This window comes from Euprymna scolopes, chromosome 30, assembly GCF_053919585.1.
Source record: "Euprymna scolopes isolate OS-2025 chromosome 30, ASM5391958v1, whole genome shotgun sequence".
Taxonomy (NCBI): domain Eukaryota; kingdom Metazoa; phylum Mollusca; class Cephalopoda; order Sepiida; family Sepiolidae; genus Euprymna; species Euprymna scolopes.
Window position 1 is genome coordinate 87,456,714 of NC_136511.1, and position 27,787 is coordinate 87,484,500.

Consider the following 27,787-nt stretch of genomic DNA (forward strand, 5'->3'; position numbering starts at 1 on the left):
CGACGGTGCTAACTTGCTATTATTTGATCATTCAGAACACAGTAAAAATCTTTAATAACTTGTAATCGTATTTTTATTACTAATGAAACTTTCAACATCAAGAAAATTATCAAAGAAATGAGAATTACTTAGGAATTTTAGGTAAATCACGGGTCCTCAGAATAGGTCAGAGGTTAAACTCGATGGAAACGTTGTAATAATAACAAGTAAAGTGAGAACAGTAATCTAAATAATGCAAATTATTATTCCTAATTTAAAAAAAAATAATACTAAAAAATATTGTTGAATAATTCTCCTTCAGGGATCATCTCGATAGTTTTATCTAGATTGTTTGTATATGAAATCAATGATGACAACGTAATTATTTAATTTTATTATCATGTTTATAGTTTAACTAAAAGAAAAATACGTTCTTATTATATACTTTTACTAAACCTCGTATCTAGAATCCATATTTCAAAATCGTATTATTTATAGAGATTTGTAATCTGTCTGTCTGCCTGAAATCGACACTATACTATTACTTCAGTTACTAATGGCGATTTTATATAGCTCTCTTTAAAGCTGCAACTATATTATTGTTATCTTTGGATACGGGATAGTGTAGGATATATTGTTCGTTATAGATTCAACCAAAATATAAGCGGAGGAATTTGTTATATGCTTATCGTTAACAGTACTGCTAAATTTTATCAATTTTGATAAATTTGTCATTCTTTCTTATTTTAATTTTTGAATTAATTAGCGTTTGTTTTTGCTATTGTTCAAGGATTCTAATTTCATTTATAATTTGTAAAAAAAAAGGAACTAATTTTGCAAAAAAAAAACAATACAAGATACTTGGGAGAGACTGGGTAATTTTGCACAGTTTTTCAGTGTATAATTTATAGCTAATAGAGTAGTTGAAACAATAAATTTGTTGAAATATTGAAATATTAAGTAAAATGCTTACACAAATAAAAACTCTGCTTTCTTCTGCATAGTGAGGCTTTTATTATAAGTTTTGACATATAACATTATCAACTCATTATAAGCATTTGTTTAGCACAAGAATATATATAAATATATATATATATATGTGTGTGTGTGTGTGTGTGTGTGTGTGTGTGTGTGTGTGTGCGTGTAAAAAAGGGAAAATTATTAAAAAAACGGAATAAGAGGTTGATACTATGTAAGCTTTGCACTGTTTGTCTGAATATATAGAATATATTCGAAGAGAAAATAAGGAGTGTTACTCTTTATGGACCAAGCTTATATAATCGAATATGTTTAATGTGTTTTACGAACCTAGCATTTCGCATGCCTCGTTGGCATTTACTTTGTGTATTTTGCGAAATAGCAAACTTTTGTATGGTATGCAATGCTGAGACTAAAATTTCTATCGAAGTCTGTGATACAGGGTGACCCAAAAAACGGGTCCCAACTCTAATTAGGCCCCGTTTCTTAGTGTTTTGTCCGACTGAAATTACACTTTGGTCATAACTAGCTTATTATATTCCAAACATCACATCAAAACACAAGGTTGTTGGCTCTTTTTTCTCCGTTCTACAGCACATGTTTTAGATGGCCTCCATTTGGCTTTTTTTAGGTCACCCTGTAAAAACAATCTTAGTTACCGACTACAATCTATAAAATATAAAGTATCAACTTATTTCGTTGCCAAACGTGGTAACAATTCAATGAATTTAGAGATCTAATTTATTATTGGGAACTGCGATGAAAAATGATAGCTTTCCTCATCGATTACAGTATATAAAATACTAATGGTTGAATGATTTTCCCAATAATACCAGTGTTAATAGTCGATCTTAATTGATAAACACTCGCTATACAATTATATAACTGGCAGATTATACTTACTTATACCGGGAACTATTACCCGCCATTTATTGCGTAACTGGTATCATATTTTCGTGAAGCATGTAATTATGAATGTCGATTTCGAATCATATCACACCTCTTTGTTTGGGTACGAACAGAGTAAGAAACAAATTTGCGATTATTCTCTGCTATCGGTTAAATAGCAATTTGTGTTTCACTGACTACATAGAATGATTCGTTTATAATATGCATTGTGTTATTTTTTGAATAACTTTAAGATGAATATATGTCGTATATTAGCCAAGGAAAACCCTATCCACGATTCTCAAAGAATCAATTAAATCGGTTAACATTTATAGTGACCGAACAAAAAATATGTCATTAATATGGTTTTCATCTGAGTTATAATAGTGACAACCCGATGAGTTATTACAGATGAATGATAGGTATATGAGCGTTTTCGATGGCGTGTAAATAAAATGACCTTATTCAAATGAACAAACAGTAGTTAACTCAATAAGGAATGACAAAACTCAGTTATTCCAGTTAATCAAAAACATTAGAATAATTATTGAGTGACGATGTTGTCATTGTTATTGAAAGGCGGACGGAGTACAGCTATATTATAATTGGTAATCTAAAAATAAGTTTATAAATATGTCTTACACGTGTATATATATATATATATATATATATATATATATATATATATATATATATATATATATATATATATACGGACTAGTAACACGTCACGTGATATTTTCTAATACAGTTAAATTGTTCGGATCAGAAAAAAGAAAGTGAGTTTGAAATCCAGTAAAATATTTTTTTTTAATCTAAGATTAGTCGCTTTCTGCGCGCTACATTTTCTCCAATTTTTTCCATCTTTTCTATTTTGGTAAACTGTTAAATAGTTTTAATGTTCGTTGCTATTTTGTTTATAATTGACTATTCTGATATTTTTGTTAGTTATTTGTGCAGTTACTTAAAACTTACTTAATTAAGTTTAATTTAACAATGTAAACATTTATAAACGCAGAATTATCTCTTACATCTAAAAGATATTTTGCACGTATTTTCTGTTGTTAGAATATATTAGGAACATCCTTGGTAACAAACTAGATAAATATAAAATAGAAAAAAATATATTCATTTAGGACGAAATAGTCAGTTACACGATAACGTTTATTAATTTGTAGACTTCTGATTTTTCGTTAACTGTTTACATAAACACATATACACTTCTAAATAAATATAGAGGATATAGAAGAGGAAGATGATTCGGGGATTCAATTTCGTTTCTATGTAAAAGATCATATTTGTTTATATATAAGAGTATGCTGATTTATTTTAATCAAAACATGCATTCATTAATCGTCTTTCCACAACCCTACCTAGGTTATGTAGTAATCTATCATGGCAAACCAGGGTACACTGACACTCATTCATGTCTGATTTATCTGCTATTGTTTCCGTAAATAACTCGTTACTTTTATCGTGGTATTAATTTTATCAAAACTTAAATCAATGCCTGCTGCCTCATTTCTGTTTGCGCGGGACAGGGCTCAATTTATTATTATAGAAGAGTTTCTCGCTGTGTTCAGATGATATCAGTAGGTTGAAAATGTATTTTTAGCTACCTCTGATTTTCTTTCGCTCACTCTCGTTCCATATCTATTGAATCATTTTCATTCAATGTTGCTATTAACATTTAGAAGAACGTGGCTCTCTTTTTAAATGTTGTTATCTAATTTACATTCTACTGTCGTCCTTGGTAGAACTTGGATACGAGTATACATTTTGCTCATTTGAATTGAGCCAGCCCCAACTACAAAGTGTTTAAGGTGATCCACGAGGCGCAACTTCGTGTCGGACATACTTCAGATGTCACCATTCGCTGCGGCAAACATGTGCTTGACATGCAGGTTCAGGAAAGCGTCTTGCAGCAGGTTACCGGTACACGATTGTGTATGCATATTACAAAGTCGTATGTAAACTGGATTGAAAAATAATGAAGGTGTTTCTTTTATATAAGAATTATCAGGAAGACACTATCTTGCTCGGTAATGAATGATCACCACTACTATGTACTTATTCATTATATGTATGACACCATACAACGTATTACTTTCTGTTTTTATTGCTTCTCAATTCGACTGCTGATAAAGTCGGAAGTATAGGAAAATGGTCACAATTAGTATCTTATACTTATGATTTAAATACCATTTAAATAGGATATGTATGGGCATGTAAACACATTGGGTAACATAGAAGTTCAATACCATTTCCATTGTCACCCCTGGAGAATTTTATACGTTTGATAAAATCCCATAAATGTATTTGAAATGTTAAAAGCAGGCCAGTCACATAGTTCCTTTTATGTTCGGATGATACTTAGAGATATGGAATCAATTCCAATGATCACTTCCAATGATCACTCCAGAAATTATTTTCATATGATTTAACTCTCATTAAAATTAGTTAAGTTTGAAGCTATAAGAGATGCACTCAGTAGTTCGCGAACACAATTTTATGTGAGAGTTTATTAATTTTCAAATAACAACAGATGTGTATTACAATTGAAGACTAAGCAGACAGTAAATATAAGAAGCAGAAAATAAATATAAAGAAATTAATCATTCAATTTTTTATAATTCTAAGTGCTAGATCCAATAATTCTGCGAAGAATAGTTTGAATAATCAAATAATACAAACATTATTTGTAAATAGTTTTAAAGTCTGTATTAACGTTTTGAAAAGTGATAATTTCAAACGTGAGAAATAGATCTTTTTGAATGGATTAATTAAATGCAAGACTTGGTCTATGAATTAAGAATCATGGTTTTCAAAATTATATAACGAGCAGAGATTTTGATTTACAAACTTATTTGCATTATTCTCATGGTGTAGCCTTCTCGTAGCTGTAGCAGTATTCAAAACTATTGAACCCATAGTTGGAATAGATTAATTTATTTCAAAGATCTCTTTTACATACAACTGCTGCTCTAAAAATGTTTGAAGGTTTAGTTTACTCTAAGATTTCGACCAGAATTTGGGAATATGAGATGGATTCTTACATGTAATATTAACCCAATACCCCCGAAAATACCCTACGATATAACACGTCTACACTTTATATAAATTCCACTGACTATGGAAATATATTTGTGACCGACACAAAACAACAGTCTTGTTTATTTATGATCACAGGTATTGACATATTGGAAACATGTTAATCTACCTTTGATCAATTTTTGATGCCTACGATGTATCTTGTGTGTTGTGTTAAATATGCGTGAAAAACAAAAAATATAAAGTGTATAACAGTAATTTTATCTGAATTAATTGACTATATTTTCGCCTCTCTACCCCGACAATGCATCTGCTCACACTGTTATAAGCATCCAGCAATCTTAGTTCTTCAAAAAGACCGCCATACTAGAACATCCAGGTCTATTTGATAATTCTGCATGTGACTATTTTACTCGAACTGAAAAGATCACAAAATGACATAGATTTTAAAATATCGAGGCCATCTACTGAACGGAACAAGGCTGAAAATGATAGCGAAATAATTTAAACGCCCAAAAAGATTAATTTGAATGAATTTTCTTTTGATATAACAGATCAAAATAAATATAGTATTTAGTAGAAATATTACTATTACTTTATGTTGTTTATTAATAACTGAATTAGGGTCACTCTTTGCATTAAATAACATCCAAATGGTCAATATACCGCAAAAAAGATAAAATAATTAAATCTTTTCTTCTAAAAACATTCTTTATCCTATTTGCTCTTGTGCGTTCAATATCCACCCAACTATAACGACTGCCCTAGAGAGACAGACAGACAGACAGACAGAGAAATGCATCACTCAGGATTATATACATAGAATGGTGCACTATTTTCACAGATCTTGCATTACATGTTATTTTCTGAAATTCAAACGATAAGAGAAATTCAATTTCAAATGTTTTCTGTGCCACACGACAAAGTAACTATTTTCCATAATTGACTTGAAATAATTTTAGGCTTTTTAACCAGGAGTAAAATGTAGTACGTGTTCTCATGTTTGACTTTATTTTATTTTTATTTTTGCCCCAATCCGTAATGTCACTGTTAGAAAGCCGTTTGTTCTTTACATTAGAAACTATTAATTATCCCGCAGAGATTTAATTTTTTGAACTTTGACCCCTTTGGCAGCTCATATTTTCGGCCAATACCGATTTAAATGCTTGACCTATGTCTAAATACACTGTAGGCATAATTTCAAATATTTAGACTAACAATTGGCTGAGTAAATTGGTAGGGATCGCAGAGAGCAAACGTTTTTAGCTTTGACCGCAATTTTGACCCCTTAACATTGTCTTGGGCTCAAATCGAATCAAAATGTTTGATATATGTCGAAGAACCTACACCTGAAATTTCAAGTGTTTAGACCCAAAATTAGTGGAGGAGTTTAGTAGAGTTTTCGAAGGTCTAATCGTTGAACTTTGAGCTCTTGGCAGCCAAATTTCTGGTCGAAAACCGATTTAAAAATTTTCCCAAATCTCAAATCTCCTTATGTCAAATCTCTGGTTTGTAGACTGAAAATTGACAGAGTAGTTTGGTGGGGAAATGTACACACACAGGCACAAACAGAGATTAACACTTTCACTTATATATATATATATATATAAAATAAAAGTTACAATTAAATTTACCAAAATGATCCAAGATGGTAAAATTAAAGTATATTATAAATATTAAAGAATTAATATTTATAAAATTATCTCAGCCAGATGTAAAAGCACGATAAAAAGGAAATAGAGCTTATAATATGAGCAAACAGTTAATAAAATATGTTAAAAAACGCTTTGAAATGAGTTAAAAAGATATTTAATCTGAAAAGGAAACACTAGATAAATGGATAGTCCTCAATCCGCGGAGTTTCGAAGAAATACTTTCCTTCTCAAACTGAAAATTGACAGAGTAGTTATATATAAAATATATATGAAAAGCATATCTTACTTTTCTTTTATTAATATTATTGGAATCTTTTCTTTTTTCCTTGTACACATTTTTGTGAATTATTTCATGGATTTTCACCTTTGGATTATTATGGACCATCTTCTTCCAATTACGGTATTTCCTTGGATTTTACTTGTACAAATGGAAATTCTTTTAACTTTCTTGAAGTTTTACATTTGGATTTTACCGTCACTGGATTTTTTATCTTCCACCAGACTATACATTCATGTGTAATCACCTTTTTCTTCACCATATTCCCTCTGCTTCACTTTTTTTGTTTTCAAGTAAGATCTTTGACTTACTTGTTGTTTCATCAAATACTTCTGCATGCAAACTCCGATCCCGTATTTTGCTAATCCCTACCCTCTGATGAAGAGGAAAGTATTTCTTCGAAACTCCGCGGATTAAGGACTATCTATTTATTTAGTGTTTCCTTTTCAGATTAAATATGTTTTTAACTCATTCCAAAGTGTTTTTTAACATATTTTATTAACTGTTTGCTCATATACATATATATATATATATATATATATATATATATATATATATATATATATATATATATATATACTAGCAGTTCAGCCCGGCTTTGGTCGGGCTTTATGTACTGTTCATAACTTGCCCTACGTGTGAATACACTTTATGTAAGCTTTCAAATGTTTAGACCAAAATTTGTTGGAGTAATTTCGTAAAGGCTGCAGAGGTCAATATTTTTAATTCAATTCCAATTTTGACCCCTTAACATTTATTATTTTGATCTCAAATCAAAATACAAAGTTTTATCCATGTCCAAGTTACATACATCTAAAATGTCAACTCATTAGACATAGAATTGGCGGAGAAATTAAGTAGAATCTGCAAAGATCAACTCTTTCAACTTTAACCTTTTGGCAGCCAAAATTTCTCCTCAAAACAGATTAAAATGCCTGTCGCTTGTCTGAATACCCGTTTTGTATAAAGTTCAAATGTTTAGACCCAAAATTGGTTGAGTAGTTTGCTAGACACCGCAAAGGTAACATCTTTGTAACTTCGACCGCTTGGCAGCTCAAATTTTCGAACCAAACCGATTTAAAATCTTGTCCTATCTCTGAATACCCTTTATGTAAAATTTCAAATGTTTACATCAGAAATTGGCTGAGTAAATTGGTAGAGACCGCAGAGGTCAATTTATTTTTAAATACTGACCCAAGATTTGATCCCTTAACATTTATTGTTTTAGGCTCAAATCAAATAAAATTTCGATCCATGTCCAAGTAACATGCATTTAAAATTTCAAGTGTTTAGACTCAAAATTGGCGGAGGAGTTTGGTAGAGTTCTCAAAAGTCAAATTTCTGCCGAAAACGGATTAAAAAGATTTTCCCAAATCTTAGTACTCCTTATGTCAGTTTTTGAGTCTCTAGACCGAAAATTGACAGGGTTATTTGATATGAGAAATGTACACAGACAAACGCACATACACACACACATTTTTTCACTTATATATATATATATATATATATATATATATATATATATATATATATATATATATATGGCTCTGTTGATTACCTCTCTTATATATAGAATTTTCTTCTTAAGATAGATATAGAAGTTTTGTTGTTGTGTAAAGTTTATTTTAATAGCAACACTTATATTCTTAAACACACATATTGAACGGAAACGCTTAATTTTCATAAATGAAGGATAACCATATTATTATATATTGTAACGATTAAGGTTCAAGTAGCATTTTTAGATGCGCGCATGCATCTTTATAGGGGAGAATTCCGCTTGTCGATTGGTTTGTCATGCTTACGTTTGAATTAGTTTATTTTTCTGACTTACCGTGCAACTTGAATGGATGTATCTCCAGGAAGATCTTGTTTTATAATTTCGTTGGGTTGGGATGTTGACAAAACGCCAGGAATTTAGAAACAACAGTTCTCCCATCCTCAGACTCCTTGCCGGAGAAATTAATCAGATAGATGTTTTATTTTTTTGGCAGTATTTTTTATTTTGTTTTATAAAAACTTAGTGTTTGTACTTTCGCTTTTTATAGGCGCAGAGTGGAGTTGGGTGAACGATCAATTTTGGTAAAGGAAAATATTTAACTTTATCCGTCGGTTTTTGGCACCAGTCGATGAATAGAGTGCGGTTGATGTGATCTTTCCTTCCGGTTATTGACACAGATCCATGTCAATGTGTGATCAGTCACTGAACATTTGATTACACGATTTGTAGTTTAGCATGTTATTTGGTGGTGATGTTATCGCATCTCAATTCTTGTTGGATTATATAATGCGGAAGCTCTTATAACTATAACCGAGAATACATCCGGAGATGCCCAAATTTGTGAGCCTTGTGGAGGAATAGTCATCATTCAAGGTTTGTTCTATAGATTGAATAGACTGTACTGTATCTAACATGAAACAGCATTCGCTTTACACATACGGTTACATAATAAGTACATAATTAATGGAGTTTAAAACGTTCAATTATAAATCGTTTTACTGAAAGGACTTGATTAGTCATCAAAAGGTCAATATCTTTTAGACGATCAATTCAACACGTAATAAACGTGATCGTTGGTAGCTTTATCAATACGTATACGGCACTAAATCTAATAGCTCGACTTACCTATTTGCTCGACTACGTCAGTATAACTACCACTTTGGATTTCTCGCAGCTTCCCTGTGAATACATGAGATCTCGACGAACTTTGGCTGTCTGTTCAGTTTTTCATTGAAATTTTTATTTAAGTGTGACTCAATTCCCCAGATGATGACATCAAATGAAAACAGCAATGATCATACGAATAAAAGAAACAAATAAAAATGAATGCGGACTGCTAAACAAAAATGTATATCTCTACAATTATATAAATGCAACCTTGTGTGTGAGTTCCTTCCTTATATATTCCGAAACGGCTGAGCAGATGTTCTTTAAAATTTATAGAACTTTAGTCTGGGAGTGATCTTAGTTAAGTTTTGTCTCAGAATACCCGCAATAATTACCTATAATCGATTATCAATAATACTGGAAAGAAGTTTATATAAAATAATTTTATAAAAAAAACAATAGATTCTCTAGAGCGCATCGTAGAATAACATATATCTTGGACTAAGTTACTGCATGGAGGCATATGAAACTTCTTCACGGATCCCGATGTAAAAAAATAGGAGTAAAAAATATTCGTTAATCATCATTCAATCTCGGACAACGCCTGGTGTCCCTACTAGTACAATATAAATGTGAAATTTTTCTCTTTATCCGCATTGCTTGCTGTTCAAGGATTGTATTTTATACGAAGCCGTATTAATAAATATAAAAGTTAGAGTTTCGATTATCACGAACCGAATTACTTCTTTCTTAGTATATTTACTAGCTAACTTTTGAACCTAACTTGTGCTAATTACCGCTAACTGTTTTCTTATTACAGCTTTGACTTAAAAACTAACCTAACAAAATTTTACCTATCTTGTCTTTTGTTTTGTTCTGAAATCTTTGTTAAATATGCAATTAACCAATATTGTCTTGTTACATGTAAAACGGAAAGAAAAAAAAAGTAACCTATGAAAACGAGAACCTCCCAAATTAAAACCTTAAATAATTATCTAAACTCAAATGTAAATTAATATACAAATTGATAAAAGTTCATTATTGGATTTTAATTACAAGGTGAAGCTCAAATGATTCAAACTCGAGATAGATAACGCCAAAAACATCCCCACATTAATATGGGAGCGGAGATTATCTTCAAAAGCGTCCTTAATTGATAATTAAGCACCGGACTTCTACTAAGTAGATATAATAAGTCCCTTGTACCCACCCCCTTTTTTTAATGGAGAGTAATACAGTGAACCTGTTATCGGCAGCTCCAGTAACTCTCGCTTCTCCTTTTTTGTCCCTCAGTCAACATTCAAATGAGTGATTTTTTCTGACAAAAAGTGAGGAAAAAGCTGCTTTAAAGGTCGGTAGTTCTTGGTGAACAATGGTCTGAGATGTCGGAAATTTTCTGTCTCTATGTCTATACTTGTGGCCATGTCACTAGTAAGGGTGCTGGAGGTAAACGTTTCGTATGAGCTGACGTAATCCGCCTGATAGTCAGGGACCCGGACCTTGGATTGACCACTATAGAGGTTGTCCTATCAGCAGGCGCAAAGTACTGGGACTGCTGTATTGCCATTTGGTGAATGGATTCTGGACCATGCAGTAGTCTCTGGTGGGGCCTCTCTATGCCATACTATTGGGTAATTGTTACAGCTTTACCTTTTCATGTGCTACAAAAAAATCCTGACTTTTTCTCTTACTTTCTCTCTCTATCCTACTCTTACCAAGTATGCCGACCTGACCACAAATCACAAAACCTTAACATGAAACATCTCCAGAAAGAAAACTCGAATAAACCTAGAACCCTATCTTCCAACGTAGACCGATTACTACCATGTCTCCTTCTTACAACATCAGGGGTTTACGTTCCAACCTTCCAGAGGTTGAAACCCAATTACAGGAGACGAAACCGGACATATTCTTTCTAAGCGAAACTTAAATAGGGCCGACCACTTCCTAGATGAGTTCATAATTAACGGATACTCTAACTTAACATCTAAATCTGACCCTCCAAGATAGCCATGGGCACGGAATATGTGTCTACATTAAGGATGGCTTCCCATGTGGCAGGGATATCTCTAGAGAAGATCCTAATTTACCTTATATGTGCTTCTGGGTTGCATTTGCTTACACCACTGCATTTATATTTGCCCTCTATCGGCCCCATAACAGCGGAGTTACGATCTCTAAGAGCATATCTGAGAAAATAGACCACATCCTGTCTGCACATCCTTCGGCTAACATCCACATGGTTACTTCAACGTCTATAACCTGGAATGGCTGACCCACTCTAATAAGATGGACGATGAGGGGAGGTTCTGTCATGATTTTGCCATTGCTTATGATCTCACTCAGATTGTTCGCGAGCCCACCCGTGTGCCCGATACTACAGGTCAATATGCAAGCCTCCGAGACCTTTTTCGCTCAACTCCCCCTGAGCTATGTTCATGTTCTGTTCTTTCTCCTCTAGGATCCTCCGACCACTCCGTCGTATCAGATAAGATAAAAAGGAAATGTAATAAGTCCCCAGACGTACCCCTCCACCGTACTGTATACCGATATTCCATGGCTGACTGGGATAGATTCCGTACATTTATATCTGATCTACCTCTGCATTGCATGTTTAAAAAGGATGTATCCTCTATAGTATCAGACCTGGCCGAATGGATAATTGTAGGCATATCCCAATTCATACCATCTAAAAAATTCTAACAAAAACCTAACAGACAGCCATGGTTCTCCCCAGAATATTCTGCTGCCATCGCGCACAGAAATCACTTTTTCCATAGCTACCAACGTAATAGATGCACTGAGACTAAAGCCGCTTTCAGGAACGCCAGTAACCACTGTAAAAGAGTAATAACAAATGCAAGAGAGCTATATGCCCAGTCTGTTAAATCCAAAGTAGCTGATCAGCAGCTTGGTTCCCACCAGTTTTGGCAAATAACAAATAGGATCCTTAACAGAAGTATGCGTTCTATCGCAACCATTATCAATGAAACTGAGGTCATCTCGTCAGCATCAGACAAGGCCAAACTATTTGTTAAGTTCTTTGCAGCTAATTCTACCCTCTGCGACGAAGGCCATCAACTCCCCATATTTCCTCCTATAACACAGAACTCGTAGGTTACATACAAATATCTGTGCATGAGGTCGCCAAGCTCATTAAAAACCTTGATTCCAGTAAAGCAACTGGCCCTGACGGCATCCCAATTATAGTGTTAAAAAGAGCTTCAACCAGAACTTGCTCCCATACTAACGGAACTGTTTTAGCGTTGCCTTAAAGAGAAGTGCTTTCTAACACCATGGAAAACCTCATTAGTATGCCCTGTATTTCAGAACTCAGGTGATAAGTCATCTCCCTCTCAGTACAGACCAATAAGTCTCCTGTGTGTCATGGGTAAGTTGCTGGAATCCATATTAAATAGAGAAGTAGTCAACCTCCTCAGCAGAAATAACTTTCTTAGTGACACGCAATATGATTTCCGTTCTGCAAGATTTACCGCAGATGTGCTAACGGTTATATTTCATAGGATTAGTGAATCTCTTGACAAAGGCTTCCTTTCTAGGGCAATTGCTCTTGACATATCGAAGGCCTTCAACAAGATATGGCATAAAGGCCTACTTCACAAGATTTCCAGCTGCGGTATAACTGGAAATGTTCTCTCTATCATTAAATCATTTCTCTCTGATAGGCTCATAAGAGTAGTGCTTGATGGACAAAAATCAGAGTCCTGCAGTATTAATGCTGGAGTCCCTCAAGGGTCCATCCTGGGTCCAACTCTCTTCCTGATCTACATCAATGATCTCCCTAAACACATACTTAAATCATTCGTTGACATCTATGCTGATGACACGACCATCTACGGCAACGCATCAAGAGCTGTAAATGACAAAGCTCTCTCTGATTCTCTCTCCTCTGATCTCGAGCGCGTGGTTCTGTGGGGGGGGGGAGACGTGGCTGGTTACCTTTAATGCATCTAAAACTAAACTCCTACCTTTACATCATCAACGCTCTGATCCCCATCTAACATCAATTGAAATGGATGGCTCTCGTCTAGGAGAAGCCTCCTGTTTTGACAAGCTTCTGGGCTTGACCTTCACTCCTGATCTGAAATGGACACGTACATCAAGGCATCCTTCTACCGCTCCAGAAGATATATCACTGCTGATGCAATTCTCCATCTATATAAAAGCCAAGTACGTCTAAGGATGGAATACTGCTGCCATATCTGGGCAGGAGCTGCTAAAACCAACCTGTCCTGCCTTGACAGAGTACAAAATAGACTTCGTGGCTTAGTGGGGGATGCCCTTTTCTCTTCCCTGCAACCTCTCCCCATAGAAGAGACGTTGCAAGCCTATCTTTATTTTATCGTTATTTCTATGGCAGGTGCTCGTCTGAACTCCAATCTCTGGTCCCCCTCCCTAATCTTTGACGAAAAACACCCGTCTAGCTTAATCCTCTTTCAAAAACCTTCCCCACTCTTTATCTATGTCTAAATCAAGACGTAGATTCCATGAACAAAGCTTCGTTCTTAGAACTGCACACCTGTGGAACTCTGTTCCGTCTTCCTGCTTCCCACCTGACTACAACCTGGATGTCTTCAAGTCCAACGTAAACAAATTCCTGATGAACCAACCCTTTTAAGTAGACACTTTGTTAAATCTCCACACTAACGTTCTGTACTTACAATAACCCTTATCTCTGAGTGGCTTCCGGGCCTTCATAAGTGGTGTCCACCTTGTAAAAAAAAATGCCGTTCAAATGCAAGGGAATATATTACAGATTCAATTCGACACTAATACCACTGATATCTAAGTATCTAATTGAACCCACTATTTACCTATAGATATAAGCAAAATATAAATTTGTCTTCAATTAATTTTATACAAATTACATTAACGAAACCCTGTGCGGATTAAGTTGGCTTCCTCCGAATAATAACGTTTCTCGAAAATATTAAATCTACAAACTTACCACAATCCCATGTGCATCTGTTCAGACGAGCTATTTTTAGGAAGTTGTTTTTTTTTTTACTTTTTACAAGGGATATATCGCCATCTTTTTACATCCACAGTTTGGAATTCCCAAATGCTCACCTATCAGATTAGCCGCGCTTAAATTCCATGATCTATCAATGTAATTATGCCGTATAAAAATGCTTCTTTGGCAGTTAATCATATAGACCAAATCAATCAGTAATCGTTTACAAGTAATACTAGGATGGCTAAGTGCAGACAACATGGACTGAAAATTAAGTGTGTTAAGTTTGAATCCAGTTCGTTTTACGGGAAAAATATTTTATCAGACCAATAGTTGAACTTATGTCTAACCTCCTGAAGAAAACATAAATAAAATATAAACTGTTGTTTATCATTGCATAACTATTAAACGTTTCATATGACGGAGAAACAAACAAATCAACATGTACGATATGTGGATATTGCAGCTGCCATTATATAACCTCCAAAGGCTCTGTAAAAATCAAAGTAGCCAAAGAATAATCATTGTCCAATTATGAAATTAAGTAAATATATGATATAAAAGGAGTCATCATTCATCTAATTACACTTTTCCCATTTTAATGTTTCTTTTTCGCTGGAAATCATAAAAATCTTTCAGGCATTATTTCCATGTGCGAATACAATACTAAAAGACTTCAATATAAAATCTACTCACAATCTGTTTTACATCAGATTTTTCTACAAGATAAATAGTTTGCTTGTGTTTTTGTTTGTTTGTTTAACCAGCATATTAACCTTCTTTGGTTCATTTAATGCTGTATGCAAGATTTGAAGTTTTGATACTTTTAGAGTCGATTTTCGCTGGGTATATTTGGGCACAAGATAATGCGATATACGCTTCTATATTAAGTGACAGGTATTCTTACTTGTAAAACCACGTTCCTTTTATAATATGCCTTGTGGAATATAAGAACAAAACATAAATGAGGCATTGATATAGCAGGAAATATTTTATGACCCATGCGAGGTTTACTCCGAAAAACAGAACTTGCTGATTCATTAAATTCTAACAAACTTGTAATTATTCCACGTTTCACATCCATTTCCTTGGAATATATGAACCAGATATCTTCACACATAATGAAGATTTTATTATGTGATAGTTAAATGCACTTTTCTAGTTTTCAGGTAGTTCATTTCAACAATTATCAAACTACATCTTTTTCAGACAATTAAGAAAGACATATTTTTACAAACTATAATTCAAAGTTGTTCATGACATTTCTTGATTGCGGTTTTCAGCATATTTAGGGCGAAATTAATGCAGTAAATTACAAAACCTTAAAGTGTAATTTATTTCCAATAAAATATAGACAAATTATTGATTGTCATTCGACTTCCAAAAAATATCAAATTATATGTTATGTGAATTTATTTTGAATATGCTACAGTGGATTTATACACACACTCACACTCACACAAACACAAACATACATACATACACACACACATATATATATATATGTGTGTGTATGTATGTATGTATGTGTGTTCTTGTATCAGGAGAAATTATTAGATCCGTTTCAAAACCTTGGTTCTTCTGCCAAAATTTGCCTTTCTAATTGCACTGCTTCATCCATATTTTTGTCTTTTTCTTCTTCTCTGTGGCACTTGTTTTAGGAGATTCTGAAAGCCTCCCTTCTGCAACCACCCCTGGAGCCAACAGCACGCATCCCAGTGAATCAGAATCAAGTAAGTTGCACTCCTTTCACCTTTCCCCTCAAATTTACTTTTCTCTTTTCCTTTAAAAATAACTTTTAGAACACAATTTAATATGAACTATTGTCTAAAAATACATGGTACAATCATTTATATCTACGTCAAAGTCAAATTTTTGTTCAGTATCTTCAATATAACATTGTATATATTCACCTCAAGATTGGAAAACTGCCTGATGCACAGTTTATGTATATATTTTTAACGTAACGATTTTAAAAGTCGTTATGAAAACTTAAATACACATAAACAGTTTTTTTGCCGTTATTTAACCCCAAACAAAGCATAGTGCTACTTGGATGTATGCGGATACTATTAGGAATCAAATTACTTTGTAATCAGTAGAACAGCGAGATATCTGTTCACATTAAAATTGACTTCTACATGCAAGTACAGTCAGGAAAGCAGAGCCTAAGAGGAAATTCCAAATTATAGCAGTTCAAAAGGAAGACTCTAATTGAGTATAAGGTTTTCCGTCATATTTACAGTATAGGGGTAAGATTTGTCGGACTATTCAGAAGTATTTACATCGAGAGGTACAAATGTGTTGAGTTCGAGATAGTACATTAAAATACTTTCCCAATAAGCACACATTTCGGCGATGGGACAGAGGTTTGGATTTTGTTAATAGTGCGAGTTCTATTAGGTTAGAGACTCTTTCTTGGACGATATTTAAGAGCGAGAGACTTGTGGCAGTCACCAACCCAGATGTGGCAATAATACTCCACACATGAGCAAATGGTGATCTTGTAGAACCGTAGGATACGTAAAGGTGAAAGTAATTTTCTAGCACGATAGCGAGAACCCAACTTCCTCGCAGTAACTTTAGCGATGTATTCAATGTATTTTTTCCAATTCATGCTACGCGTGAATGTAAGGCCGACAAGTTTGAATGAAGAGCGTTTAGATAGATTATTCATAATAATTCGAGGTTAAAATGTTTCTTGTAATTGTTAATGAGAAGCTTCAGAACGTTTAACCTATCTACTACCCAATAAGATATCTATGTATTTATTGATTCGACCTGTTGCTGCAACGTCAGCACTGTTTTATGGCTCTTGAGGAAATAAGTTTATCAAGTGGTTTCTGACGTCTGCTATTTTGTATATATTGTTTTTATGGCCCATTCACTCATTTTACGACAATATTTTTTCATATAATAATTCTCATGATTATATTTATTTACTATAAACTAATCCTACTTTCTTATTAATCTCGTATGATGCAAATAAAAATCAACTGATAAAATAAAATAATACGGTTGCAGTGAAATAGTATTGTTATTAGAGATATGATTGATGCTAAATTTTATATAAGTATTTCTTTTTTCTTTCTTTTTATAAAATTGATTAAATTGTTTTTATATTGATTTGCGCAATGAATACTCGACAGTTTGCGTTGGGACATACAGAAGAGAATCACGATAACATAAAAAGTAGAAAATTGATGATAGTTAAGGGCGATTCGATATGATATGATGGTTAAGGGCGATTCGCCATGATATGATGGTTAATGGCAATTCAATATGATATGATGGTTAAGGGTGATTCGATATAATATGATAGTTAAGGGCGATTCGATATGATATGATGGGTAAGGGCGATTCGATATGATCTGATGGTTAAGGGCGATTCGATATCATATGATGGTTAAGGGCGATTCGATATGATATGATAGTTAAGGGTGATTTGATATGATATGATGGTCAAGGGCGATTCGATATGATATGATGGTTAAGAGCGATTCGATATGATATGACGGATAAGGGTGATTCGATATCATATGATGGTTAAGGGCGATTCGATATGATATGATAGTTAAGGGTGATTTGATATGATATGATGGTCAAGGGCGATTCCTTATGATATGATGGTTTAGGGCGATTCGTTATGATATGATGGTTAAGGGCGATTCGATATAATATGATAGTTAAGGGCGATTCGATATGATATGTGGGTTAAGGACGATTCGATATGATATGAGGGTTAAGGACGATTCGAAATGATATGAGGGTTAAGGGCGCCTCGGTATTATATGATTAAATATATATAAACCCTGGTGGAATGCACGAAATATGCTATGACACAAAACGAGAAAAAGTGCGTAAATTCGGTTCTACACAAAGAGATTTTATTAGTTTTACGGATTCCCATGATATTACTTGGGAATAAATCAAAGGGGACGGAACTGGGCCAGAAATATTGTTTAATAAATTCGCAATCGGATTGACTGACCGGATACCTGCTATTAGTGAGAGAGTAAAGTATTTAAAATGACAAAGTTAGTGATAGTTAGGAAGCGGCTAAACGTGTATCAGGCCCGAATAATAGAGCCGATGATATATAGAAATAAAAAATATAGAAAATGTGTTGTTTGTGAAACGACAGTAGCTGGTCAGAATGATTGCTGACAAGGTATAACAATTTCCAATATTATTTGTTCTAATTCTCTTATTTAACTTGTCTTTCACTTTACATTATGTTTCCTCTTTCCGGTTTTCCGGTTTGCGGCATAAATATGAATTTTATAGGCCCCGGTCGTTAAATACGCTTAAATATGATATTTTGATTAATACAGAGTTTGTATTTATTATTATATTTATTATTGAACCCAATATATAGTAATGATTTAAAAATTTTGGAAAAAATTACTCGTGCGTCACCACCGAGAATCGAAACCAAAACGTTTAGCTTAAGATTTACTTTTTCCTTTGACGTTAATGCTATGAAGATATGTTTTCATTAAAGATAAAAATTAAAACATGAACTGATAGCTATTACGTTACGCATGCATACTCGTAATTCCGCCGTTTGACTTTCACCTGGCAAATTAAATTCCCTTTTAATGTGTGTGTGTGTGTGTGTGTGTGTGTGTGTGTGTGTGTGTGTGTGTGTGTGAATAAATACAGATGTTCCTGTATAGTTCGCTTTAAAGAAATATACTTTCATGGTTTTAATGTGATTTTGTCATGATTTCCCCTTTTGTTTTGGCCTAAGACAGATTGTTAACAGGCGCATTTGGGTACCCGATATTAAACAACAATTTGCTAATATTCTACATATTTTTCTGGCAACATACTCTGATGTTTATCCTCTCGTTCTATATCTGTTACAACCATCTGATCACTCGGTTCTCCTTGTAAAGATAAAAACAAAGTATAAAACCCCCCAAATATCCGCTACCATCTAAATTGCATCCTTACAAGATGATTGACTGGGGCGGTCTACAAACATTCATATCAGAACTCTCTATATGTTCTATGGCTCAAAAGATTAAATTCGTTATAGCATCTGACTAAACTGATTGATTAGCCATCGACATCGACAGCTGCATACTCTGCGAAAATTTCAGCAGGAACCAAACACCAAGTCATCGCACACCCCTGAATACAGTATCGACATTGCACATAGAAATCACTACTTCAATTGATTTATATTTTTGTTTTGAAATGTACTGAAACAAATGCTTCCTCTAGGACTGCCAAAATCACTGCAAAAGTATTACAGAAAACGCGAGAGCATAATATGTTCCGTCCATCAAGTCTGAAGCAAAACAAGCGCTTGGTTTCCATGAAATATGGTGAATAACAAACAAGGTCCTGAACAGATGAAAATCTTCTATCATTAATATCATTAACGAGCTTGAGATGATTTTGTGAGCATCTGAGTAAACAAATTCTTCACCAAAAACGTTGCATCAAACTCAACCCTATGGGATCAGGGCCACCTGACTTCTGAATTTTCTTCCAAGACTTAAAATAAACTGATCGACATCAACATATCTGTTTGTGATGTTACCATACTCATCTCAAACCATTGATGACAGCAAGGCAACTGATCTTCACAATATTCCAGTTATAGTATTCAAAAAGTTGCAGCTTGAACAAGCGTCTATTCTTGCGAAGCTGTCCAGTCGACGCCTTAAAGAAAAATGCTTCCTAACACCTCTGAATACCTAATTAGTTTGCCCAGCATTTAACAATACTAGAGATGAGTTTTCTGCATCGAACCGCCTATATAAAATCCATCTACTCAGTGACAAGTTTCTGTCCTCCGAAATCTACATCTCATTTACTAACTATACTTTCACATCCGATGAGTAAATTTATCGACGAAGATCCATCCCTTGATCAATAGCTATTGACATATCAAAAGCATTTTTTTTTGCCAAAAAGGTCTACTTCACAAACTTTGGTGCTATGGAATATCTGAAAATATTTTCTCAACCGTTGAATCTTTTTTGTCCGACGAGTAGTCATTGATGGGAAAAAGTTCGAAACTTAAAGAATCAACGATCTCTTCTGTGCACTGCTCTCTCTTTATCTTCATCAATAGTCTTCCAAATCACATTCTGAGTTCATTCGTTAATATTTACGCAGCCGGCATTACTATTTATGGCTACACTACAAAAACAAGTACCGACAAAGATATCTTTAAGTCTCTCTTCTCTGAGTTTGAAAACGTGGCGCAACAGAACAAAATGTGGCTGGATAACTTTAACTGAACTCAACAAAAATAAAGATTTTGTCTTTTTCTATCAACGCTCTGATCCTCGCTATTGATGTAAATAGCTCTTGTCTCGAACTAGCACTCTGCTCCGACAAGCTACTGGGTCTGAATTTCACCTCTGACCTGAAATAGATTACTTACATCTAATCCTTTGCCAATGTTACTGGAAAATGGTTGCGTCATTTTACCGCTCCAGAAGATATCTCACTCCTGGCGCAATCCCCTGCCAAAGACGAGTACTGCTGCCACATTTAAAGATGCAGTCTATCCTACCTTCACAGAGTTCAAAACTGGCATCGAAACCGAATAGTGAATGCCCTTTTATCCTCCCTGCAACCCTTTTCTCAAGTGTCTATCTGACCTTCAGTCTATGGTCCCCCCCACTGCCAATCTTCACGAAGAGCATACACAACCACTATAAACATTTTCACGACTCTCTATCTGTGTCGTAATCTAAACGTTAATTTAATGAACAAAGCTACTTTCTTAGAACTACCCGCCTACGGAATTCTAATTACACTATGCTTGTCTTCAAGTCGAATGCAAACAAATTATTTTTGTGCTGCCTCCTTAAATAATCAAATTCTGTGCAAGTTCCACCATTACTAATCACTACGCTTCCACCTAAGTGACCACCTTACACTAATTAACCCTTATACTTGAGAAGGCCCTTGGGCCCATATACGTGGTCACTCACTTGTAAAAAGGCTTCACTCACGAACTAAGCACGTTAGATATTATGTATTGAACAGTGTTACATACATACATTTAATAATTTATACATATTTTATATACATTTCCTTAGCTAATAGTAGCTCAATAGTGTACGATTAGAACCTTATATGTTGCATCATATAAAACCTTAGTTATTCAGTGAACATAATTCCATATATCATCTAAAACCATTTGGTTTGTACACAATTGTCTCTGCCTATTTAAATAACATACATTTTCATTATATGCAAAACATCACTGTTTTTTATGCGGAGGATTAACTAACGCATAAAAAATCACTAGTCAATTATTAAAATTGTAATGCAACAATTATTCACTTATGTTTTACATATATTTTTATTGAACTTAACAAAATTATATATATATATATATATATATATATATATATATAAGCAACTATTATAATTTAGCTGTATACTATGCCGAATTATATAACAGACAGATGAATTGTATATTTTTTACCATGAGTATAATTTCATTTAAATTTATTGAAATGCATAATCATCCTTTCAGATGAGCATTTTTGAAGGAATTGAAGCCGGCTGGTAATTCGTTTATTGATAGCGTAAGATAGAACGTATTCCATTACTCCAAAAATAGAACACATATAAAAGCTAAATAAATATTGGATGCATTTCAATTTTTCATTCGGATTCGTGAATTGATCCACAATACCAGAAACTTAACCCATATAGAAAAATGAAATCCGAATTTGTGTCTGTCATGTTCAACAAGTATAACTATTATGTACGGGTTAATCCAAACTTGAATTTTCACTGATAATTAAAATGTGTTCCTTTGTTGACAAAATATGTTTTTCATTTAAATTATTAAATTGTATCTTTAGGTGTATGTCAACAACAATATATTCAATGAAATATTGTTTTCCATATGTAACGCTATTTTTTAAAGGACACCTTTGTAATACATTTTATAACCATATGAAACAAATAAATTATCTAAGGATGGAAACATAGAATGTAGATGTGGGATGTAGAGAAAATTGGTATATATATATAAAGCTGAATGTGTGTGTGTGTGTGTGTGTGTGTGTGTGTCTGGTCACGAATAGTCTCTTATATGTTGACTATTTAAAAAAAACTGATCATATATAATGATAGATGTATCGATACACAGGAATAGGTATGTCTGATCTGGCAGAACGGTGGTTAATAAAAATTGTGGGGTCTGCGTCGGCGCCTGGTCCACAAAGTATGGAAATAAAAAAATTAAAAATTAAAAAAAAACGCTTACAAGTGTTTTTGATATAGATTTACATAATAATAATTTGATAAGTATATTTTAACTTAAATAGCGATGGTATAATAAAATTGTGGGGTCTGCGTTCGCGCCTCGCCTCCATAGAATGAAAATAGGCACAAACTTTAATAAAGACTATTCATATCTATCTGCGTAAGTATACTTTTATAATTATGTTTCAGTTTGAAGAAATATGGTATAATAAAATTATGGGGTGTTCGTTCGCACCTGACCTCCATAGAATGGAAATATGTCACACAGTTTAACAAGTTTTTTTAACATAGATCCACAGAATATTGTGATAAGTGTTTCAGTGTGAACAGGTATGGTATAATAAATTATAGGGTCTATCTATTTTATTTTTACTTTCATCATATTTTGCTTTGGTTTTGATACCCCCAATTTCGAAGGTATCTCTTTACAACCCTTCCTTTTCATTACTCATCATACTTTCATAAAACAGAGTCCATTTTCTGTAGGCTGTTTTTGAACCCAGTCAACGACGAGTACGTTTGCGAGTATGTATATATATATATATATATATATATATATATGCAATATATATATGTAATATACATATGTATATATATATGTAATATATATATGTAATATATATATGTAATATATATATATGTAATATATATATGTAATATATATATGTAATATATATATGTAATATATATATATATATATATCGCAACATATATGGATCTTAAATATGAATTATATTTCCTTTTGAAAACGTAGATTTTTTCTAAAGTCAGTTACTCTCACAAAATATTTTTAGTAATTAAAATATATAAAGAAGGCTTTTTTTCAAATACAACTACATATATATAATAAAATGCTTCTTATAATGATGTAATTCCCCGTATACGTACATATAATATATATATATATATATATATATATATATATATATATATATATATATATATATATATATATATATATATATATACTCGCTTGGTTTCGAGTACATTTTTATAAATTTTTTCCTTAAATTAAAAAAAAAATTCTTGTTTTTATTTTCGGATTATGATAGTAATATCAAAGGTGGATATGATAAGCATTAAAAAATTGTTTGGTAACTTACAATAAAAATAAAATATTTTTTTTAAAAATGTTAAAACAAAAAAAGGTGCCCGCCATGAAAGGTGCTCACTTCATTTTAGTGGTATATTTTAATGACTAGACTCATCTAACCACGTTGTTTTCTCGAAATTCACATTTGTATACGGATTATTAAAATACCCACTGTATCAATGAAAATATGAGAATTGATTGCTATGAAGAAGGAAATAGGCCAAGCCCTTTTATTCTATAGCTTAACAGTTTGAAATGCATGGATTGACAGTGAAAAAATATGGAAAAAAGTGTGTAACTTTTGGAACAATCAAGAATCACTAAAAAGAGAAAACTGACAGCGAGAGATGAGAGGAGACTTTGCTTAATTTCAAGGAAAACACCCATATTAGGGGAGAAGCGCCTTGCGAATAAAAATTTGTAAATATATCTCTTTCTATATTTAAGTAACCTTTAAGAAAGCATAATTTACGAGGGTATGTGACTTGCAAGAAAAAACACTATTAAAAAATTTCTGCAAGGATATGTTGAAACAAAAAAAAAACAGGAACTTGATAATATTGTCAACTCAGATGAATGCAGGATAGACCTGTATCCAAGGGGCCGAATATATATGTGAACAACCCCATATTTACGCAAGAAGTATACAGATATCAGGAAAATATTACAAGAGGCAAATTCCTTGGGGATGTATCAAAGCTACTGGAGAGAAATGCATCAATTTGTGTAAAGGTAACTTCAACAACTATAAATACCAAGATGTATTGGATGAAACATACCTTCCAACCCACCAAAATGAACATGTATTGATGTAGGATGGGGCAAAGTGCCACACCTCTAAAGATTTTCGAAGATTTATTTGAAGAAAAGGGTATTAGTGTGTTGGCTGATTGACCATTGAACATCTTTGAAATTTTTTTAAATTTAAATTATCAAATTTGACTTGGTTTGTTCTGATCGCGCTAAATATTTGCGGCGGTTATTAGGAATTCAGTTTCTCTTCTTCTTCTTCTTCTTCTTCTTCTTCTTCTTCTTCTTATTCTTATTATTATTATTATTATTATTATTATTATTATTATTATTATTATTCACTAGGAGTTTTCACACAGGCCATAAAAAATCATTTGTGAGAACAACTTGTGGTCTTCTCTGGAGTTAGAGTAACAACAAGTCTCCAGATTTCCGCTAATCATCACCTCTTTTGATAAACTTTGCATATTATATTGCGTTATTACAATAGTCGTTTACCATAGATTTCTCGTTGATAGCGACCATTGGTCATCACTTGAATTTGGGTGGCAATAAGTCTCCCCAAGGTCCCAGTCCTTTTCGAACTCATCCACTAGACGTCTAATTAGTGCGTTTCTCCTGAGTATTTCTATCCTCCTTGATCCTCCTCAATTATTTGCTGTGGCGCCAGGAGTGTTAAATACGTTGGTTCCAGTGATAACACTTCTGGCGCTCCATGGTACCGAATGACTAGGTGTATCAGAATTTTTGTAGGAATTTTTGACGCCCCTAACACGAAACTGCAAATAAAATATAAAAAAAACTCGTAATTTCTATTTTAAAGGTGGGTTGTTTATTTTCTTTATGGATTATACTTCAAAAATAAATTATTAAAGTTGTATAAAAAGTAATAGAAATATCTTTTTAAAAATAGTAATGAAATTAATTAAATGTTACGAGTTCAGTATTTTTCAATTTTTAAACTTTAAAAATCTATCAAAATGTTTCTATTGATTCTATTTTTACAATATTTTCAGGGTCAATGTGAAATTTTATGCTCTTTCCAATAAATCGAATATAATATTTTAGACAAGCATTTTTTTAAATTCACGCTCCCCCATTTTCAAATGTCTATTAAAAAGTAAATAATTAATTTATGTACCAAAGTTTTATATATCACAAATTGAAGATAAAAGATCAATAAATAATATATTCAAATTTAAAAGCAAAAAAAGTAGTGTTTTTTAGAAATTAACCTATAAAGTCCGAAGTTTAAAACCTTTTTTTTAAAAAAAAAACCTCACGTTGTTTGTTTTTGTGTTTTTTTTTTAATGAAACCTTGGTTCGTGCTCCTTTAATTGAAAAAAAAAAGATTATGGCTTGAATGACATTTTTCGAGGAGTTATAAGCTTCAAAATATGGCGGGTGGAATTATTCAATAGTTTTCACGAAATTTCTGACACTGCTACCGAATGACAGCATGCATTCCACGTATTCTTCATTAAATGGCATTAACATTGTAATACATACCACTCGAGACGACTGATTTCTCACCGATTATGGCTGGTTTAATCTCTGGAATCTCAGACGATTTCAACTCTTCATTTTATAGTACTTGCCATGACCTTAATGTTAAGAATCGCATGGCAGAAATTGTGTTATTTGTATATATCTTTACAATTTACACAAGTGATGCCACATCTCTTGCACTCATTTTTATAAGTTTCATCGCGTCTTCGATGTTCGTGCTATTTTTTTATCACCTCTGATTGGCCGGTGTCTTTATTGTTGCGGGGTTTATGTGGGGTATTTTATCAGTTCTTTTTCGTGGCTAATGGTGGTGGATGTCCTTAAAATCTTGGTAACAGCAATGCTCTCAATGTTTAAGTACTTCTGCGTTTGTCCTCTGGAGGTCTTTCACCTCGGTATTTTCATTCTCCTTGAAATTCACGACCATTCTTGTGTAGTATTAATCGCGTCTAAGTGGCATAATTTTTTTTTTGGAGGAGGCATAGAGTTCTATATCATGTGATTTTCTCGTTGTTTCATATTCTTGAACAAACAGACAATTGAAAAGATTATCTATGAAATAGTGATTTTCAAATTAATCCGGAATAAGTTAAAGTTAATTGATATGTTCATCAATAATATCATATTCTACATTAAATGCTGCATTGGTTGGACTGTCATTGATATTAAGGCTCCCATTTGGGTGTGTGGCGTAACTCCCTTGTTACTATTACTCTCAGCTCCGCTCTGAGATGTTTATATATAGCATGACATAAGACTGAATCAGATGAACAAAAGCAGAGGGAGTAAGCGAACAATGTACATATATTTTAAAATAATTAAGAGTTTAAAGCAGAAACGTTTTATCAAAATGATTAGATTCAGTATGAAATAACGGGAAAAGGGTTGATATGTCGGAAAACCAAACAACCAAATCAAACAGAATGAATACACTTTTGAAGATATTAAGTTGTGCTGTGTTTATTCTTCCTAAGCGACAACGTTGATATATGATAATGCTATTTCTTTTATGATGTTCACATGCCACACCACCCTTTGTACTAACAGATCAAGTAACTCTTAATTCTACGCAGAGAGCTATTAATCTTTTAGAGAACAACATTAATGTAACTTGCATCAGTTTCAATGGACATCCTCTGTGGGGTCTTCAGAAATGTGTCAGAATTATGATTCATCTTGCACCATTATTTGTTTGTTCGCTATCACATTCATCCTTAAATCAATACACCAGGCTCGCGACATCGGTATTCTGCGGCTTTGAATAGTATGTTCATCACTAACAGTATGTTGTCCACTTTTATGATAGCGAGTAATACTTATATATATATATATATATATATATATATATATATACATATACATATATATACATATATATACATATATATATACATATATATGTATATATATACATACATATATATATATATATATATATATATATATATATATATATATATATATATATGTCAGGTCATGTTCTATGCTACTGGTACCATGTAATCCAAAAATAAATCCAGTACTATCTGCCTCATGGCCGGGTCACCGGCGACTAAACTGGTTCCCCCACCAACTTGTTTGGTGAGGAGGGTGGCTAGTCTCCCTGAAGGATTAAAAATAAGACCTTCCAAACGGCGAATGAACCCTTTTTCCGGGAAACGGCCAACTAGCACCGTGTGTGTTTGTGTGTGTGTATGTGTGTGTTGGGGTGGAGAGGACTCCCGTAAGCCGTGGTGAAGGCAACCTTTCCAGGAGAAGCAAATCCCTGATT

General features: G+C 33.2%; 1 protein-coding gene across 28 annotated transcripts in view; it reads left to right on the forward strand.

Moving 5' to 3' along the window:
• The window catches only part of LOC145254883 (uncharacterized), a 751,603-nt gene that overhangs the window by 619,880 nt on the left and 103,936 nt on the right, over positions 1-27,787 (forward strand). For 27 of the 28 annotated variants that reach the window (XM_080113769.1, XM_080113782.1, XM_080113768.1 and 24 more), the window contains exon 6: positions 16,073-16,144. The exons of the other annotated variant lie outside the window; for it this stretch is intronic. In XM_080113769.1, coding sequence (XP_079969895.1) covers positions 16,073-16,144 — 72 coding nt within the window. The remainder of the gene's footprint in view (positions 1-16,072; positions 16,145-27,787) is intronic. 28 annotated transcript variants of the gene reach the window in all.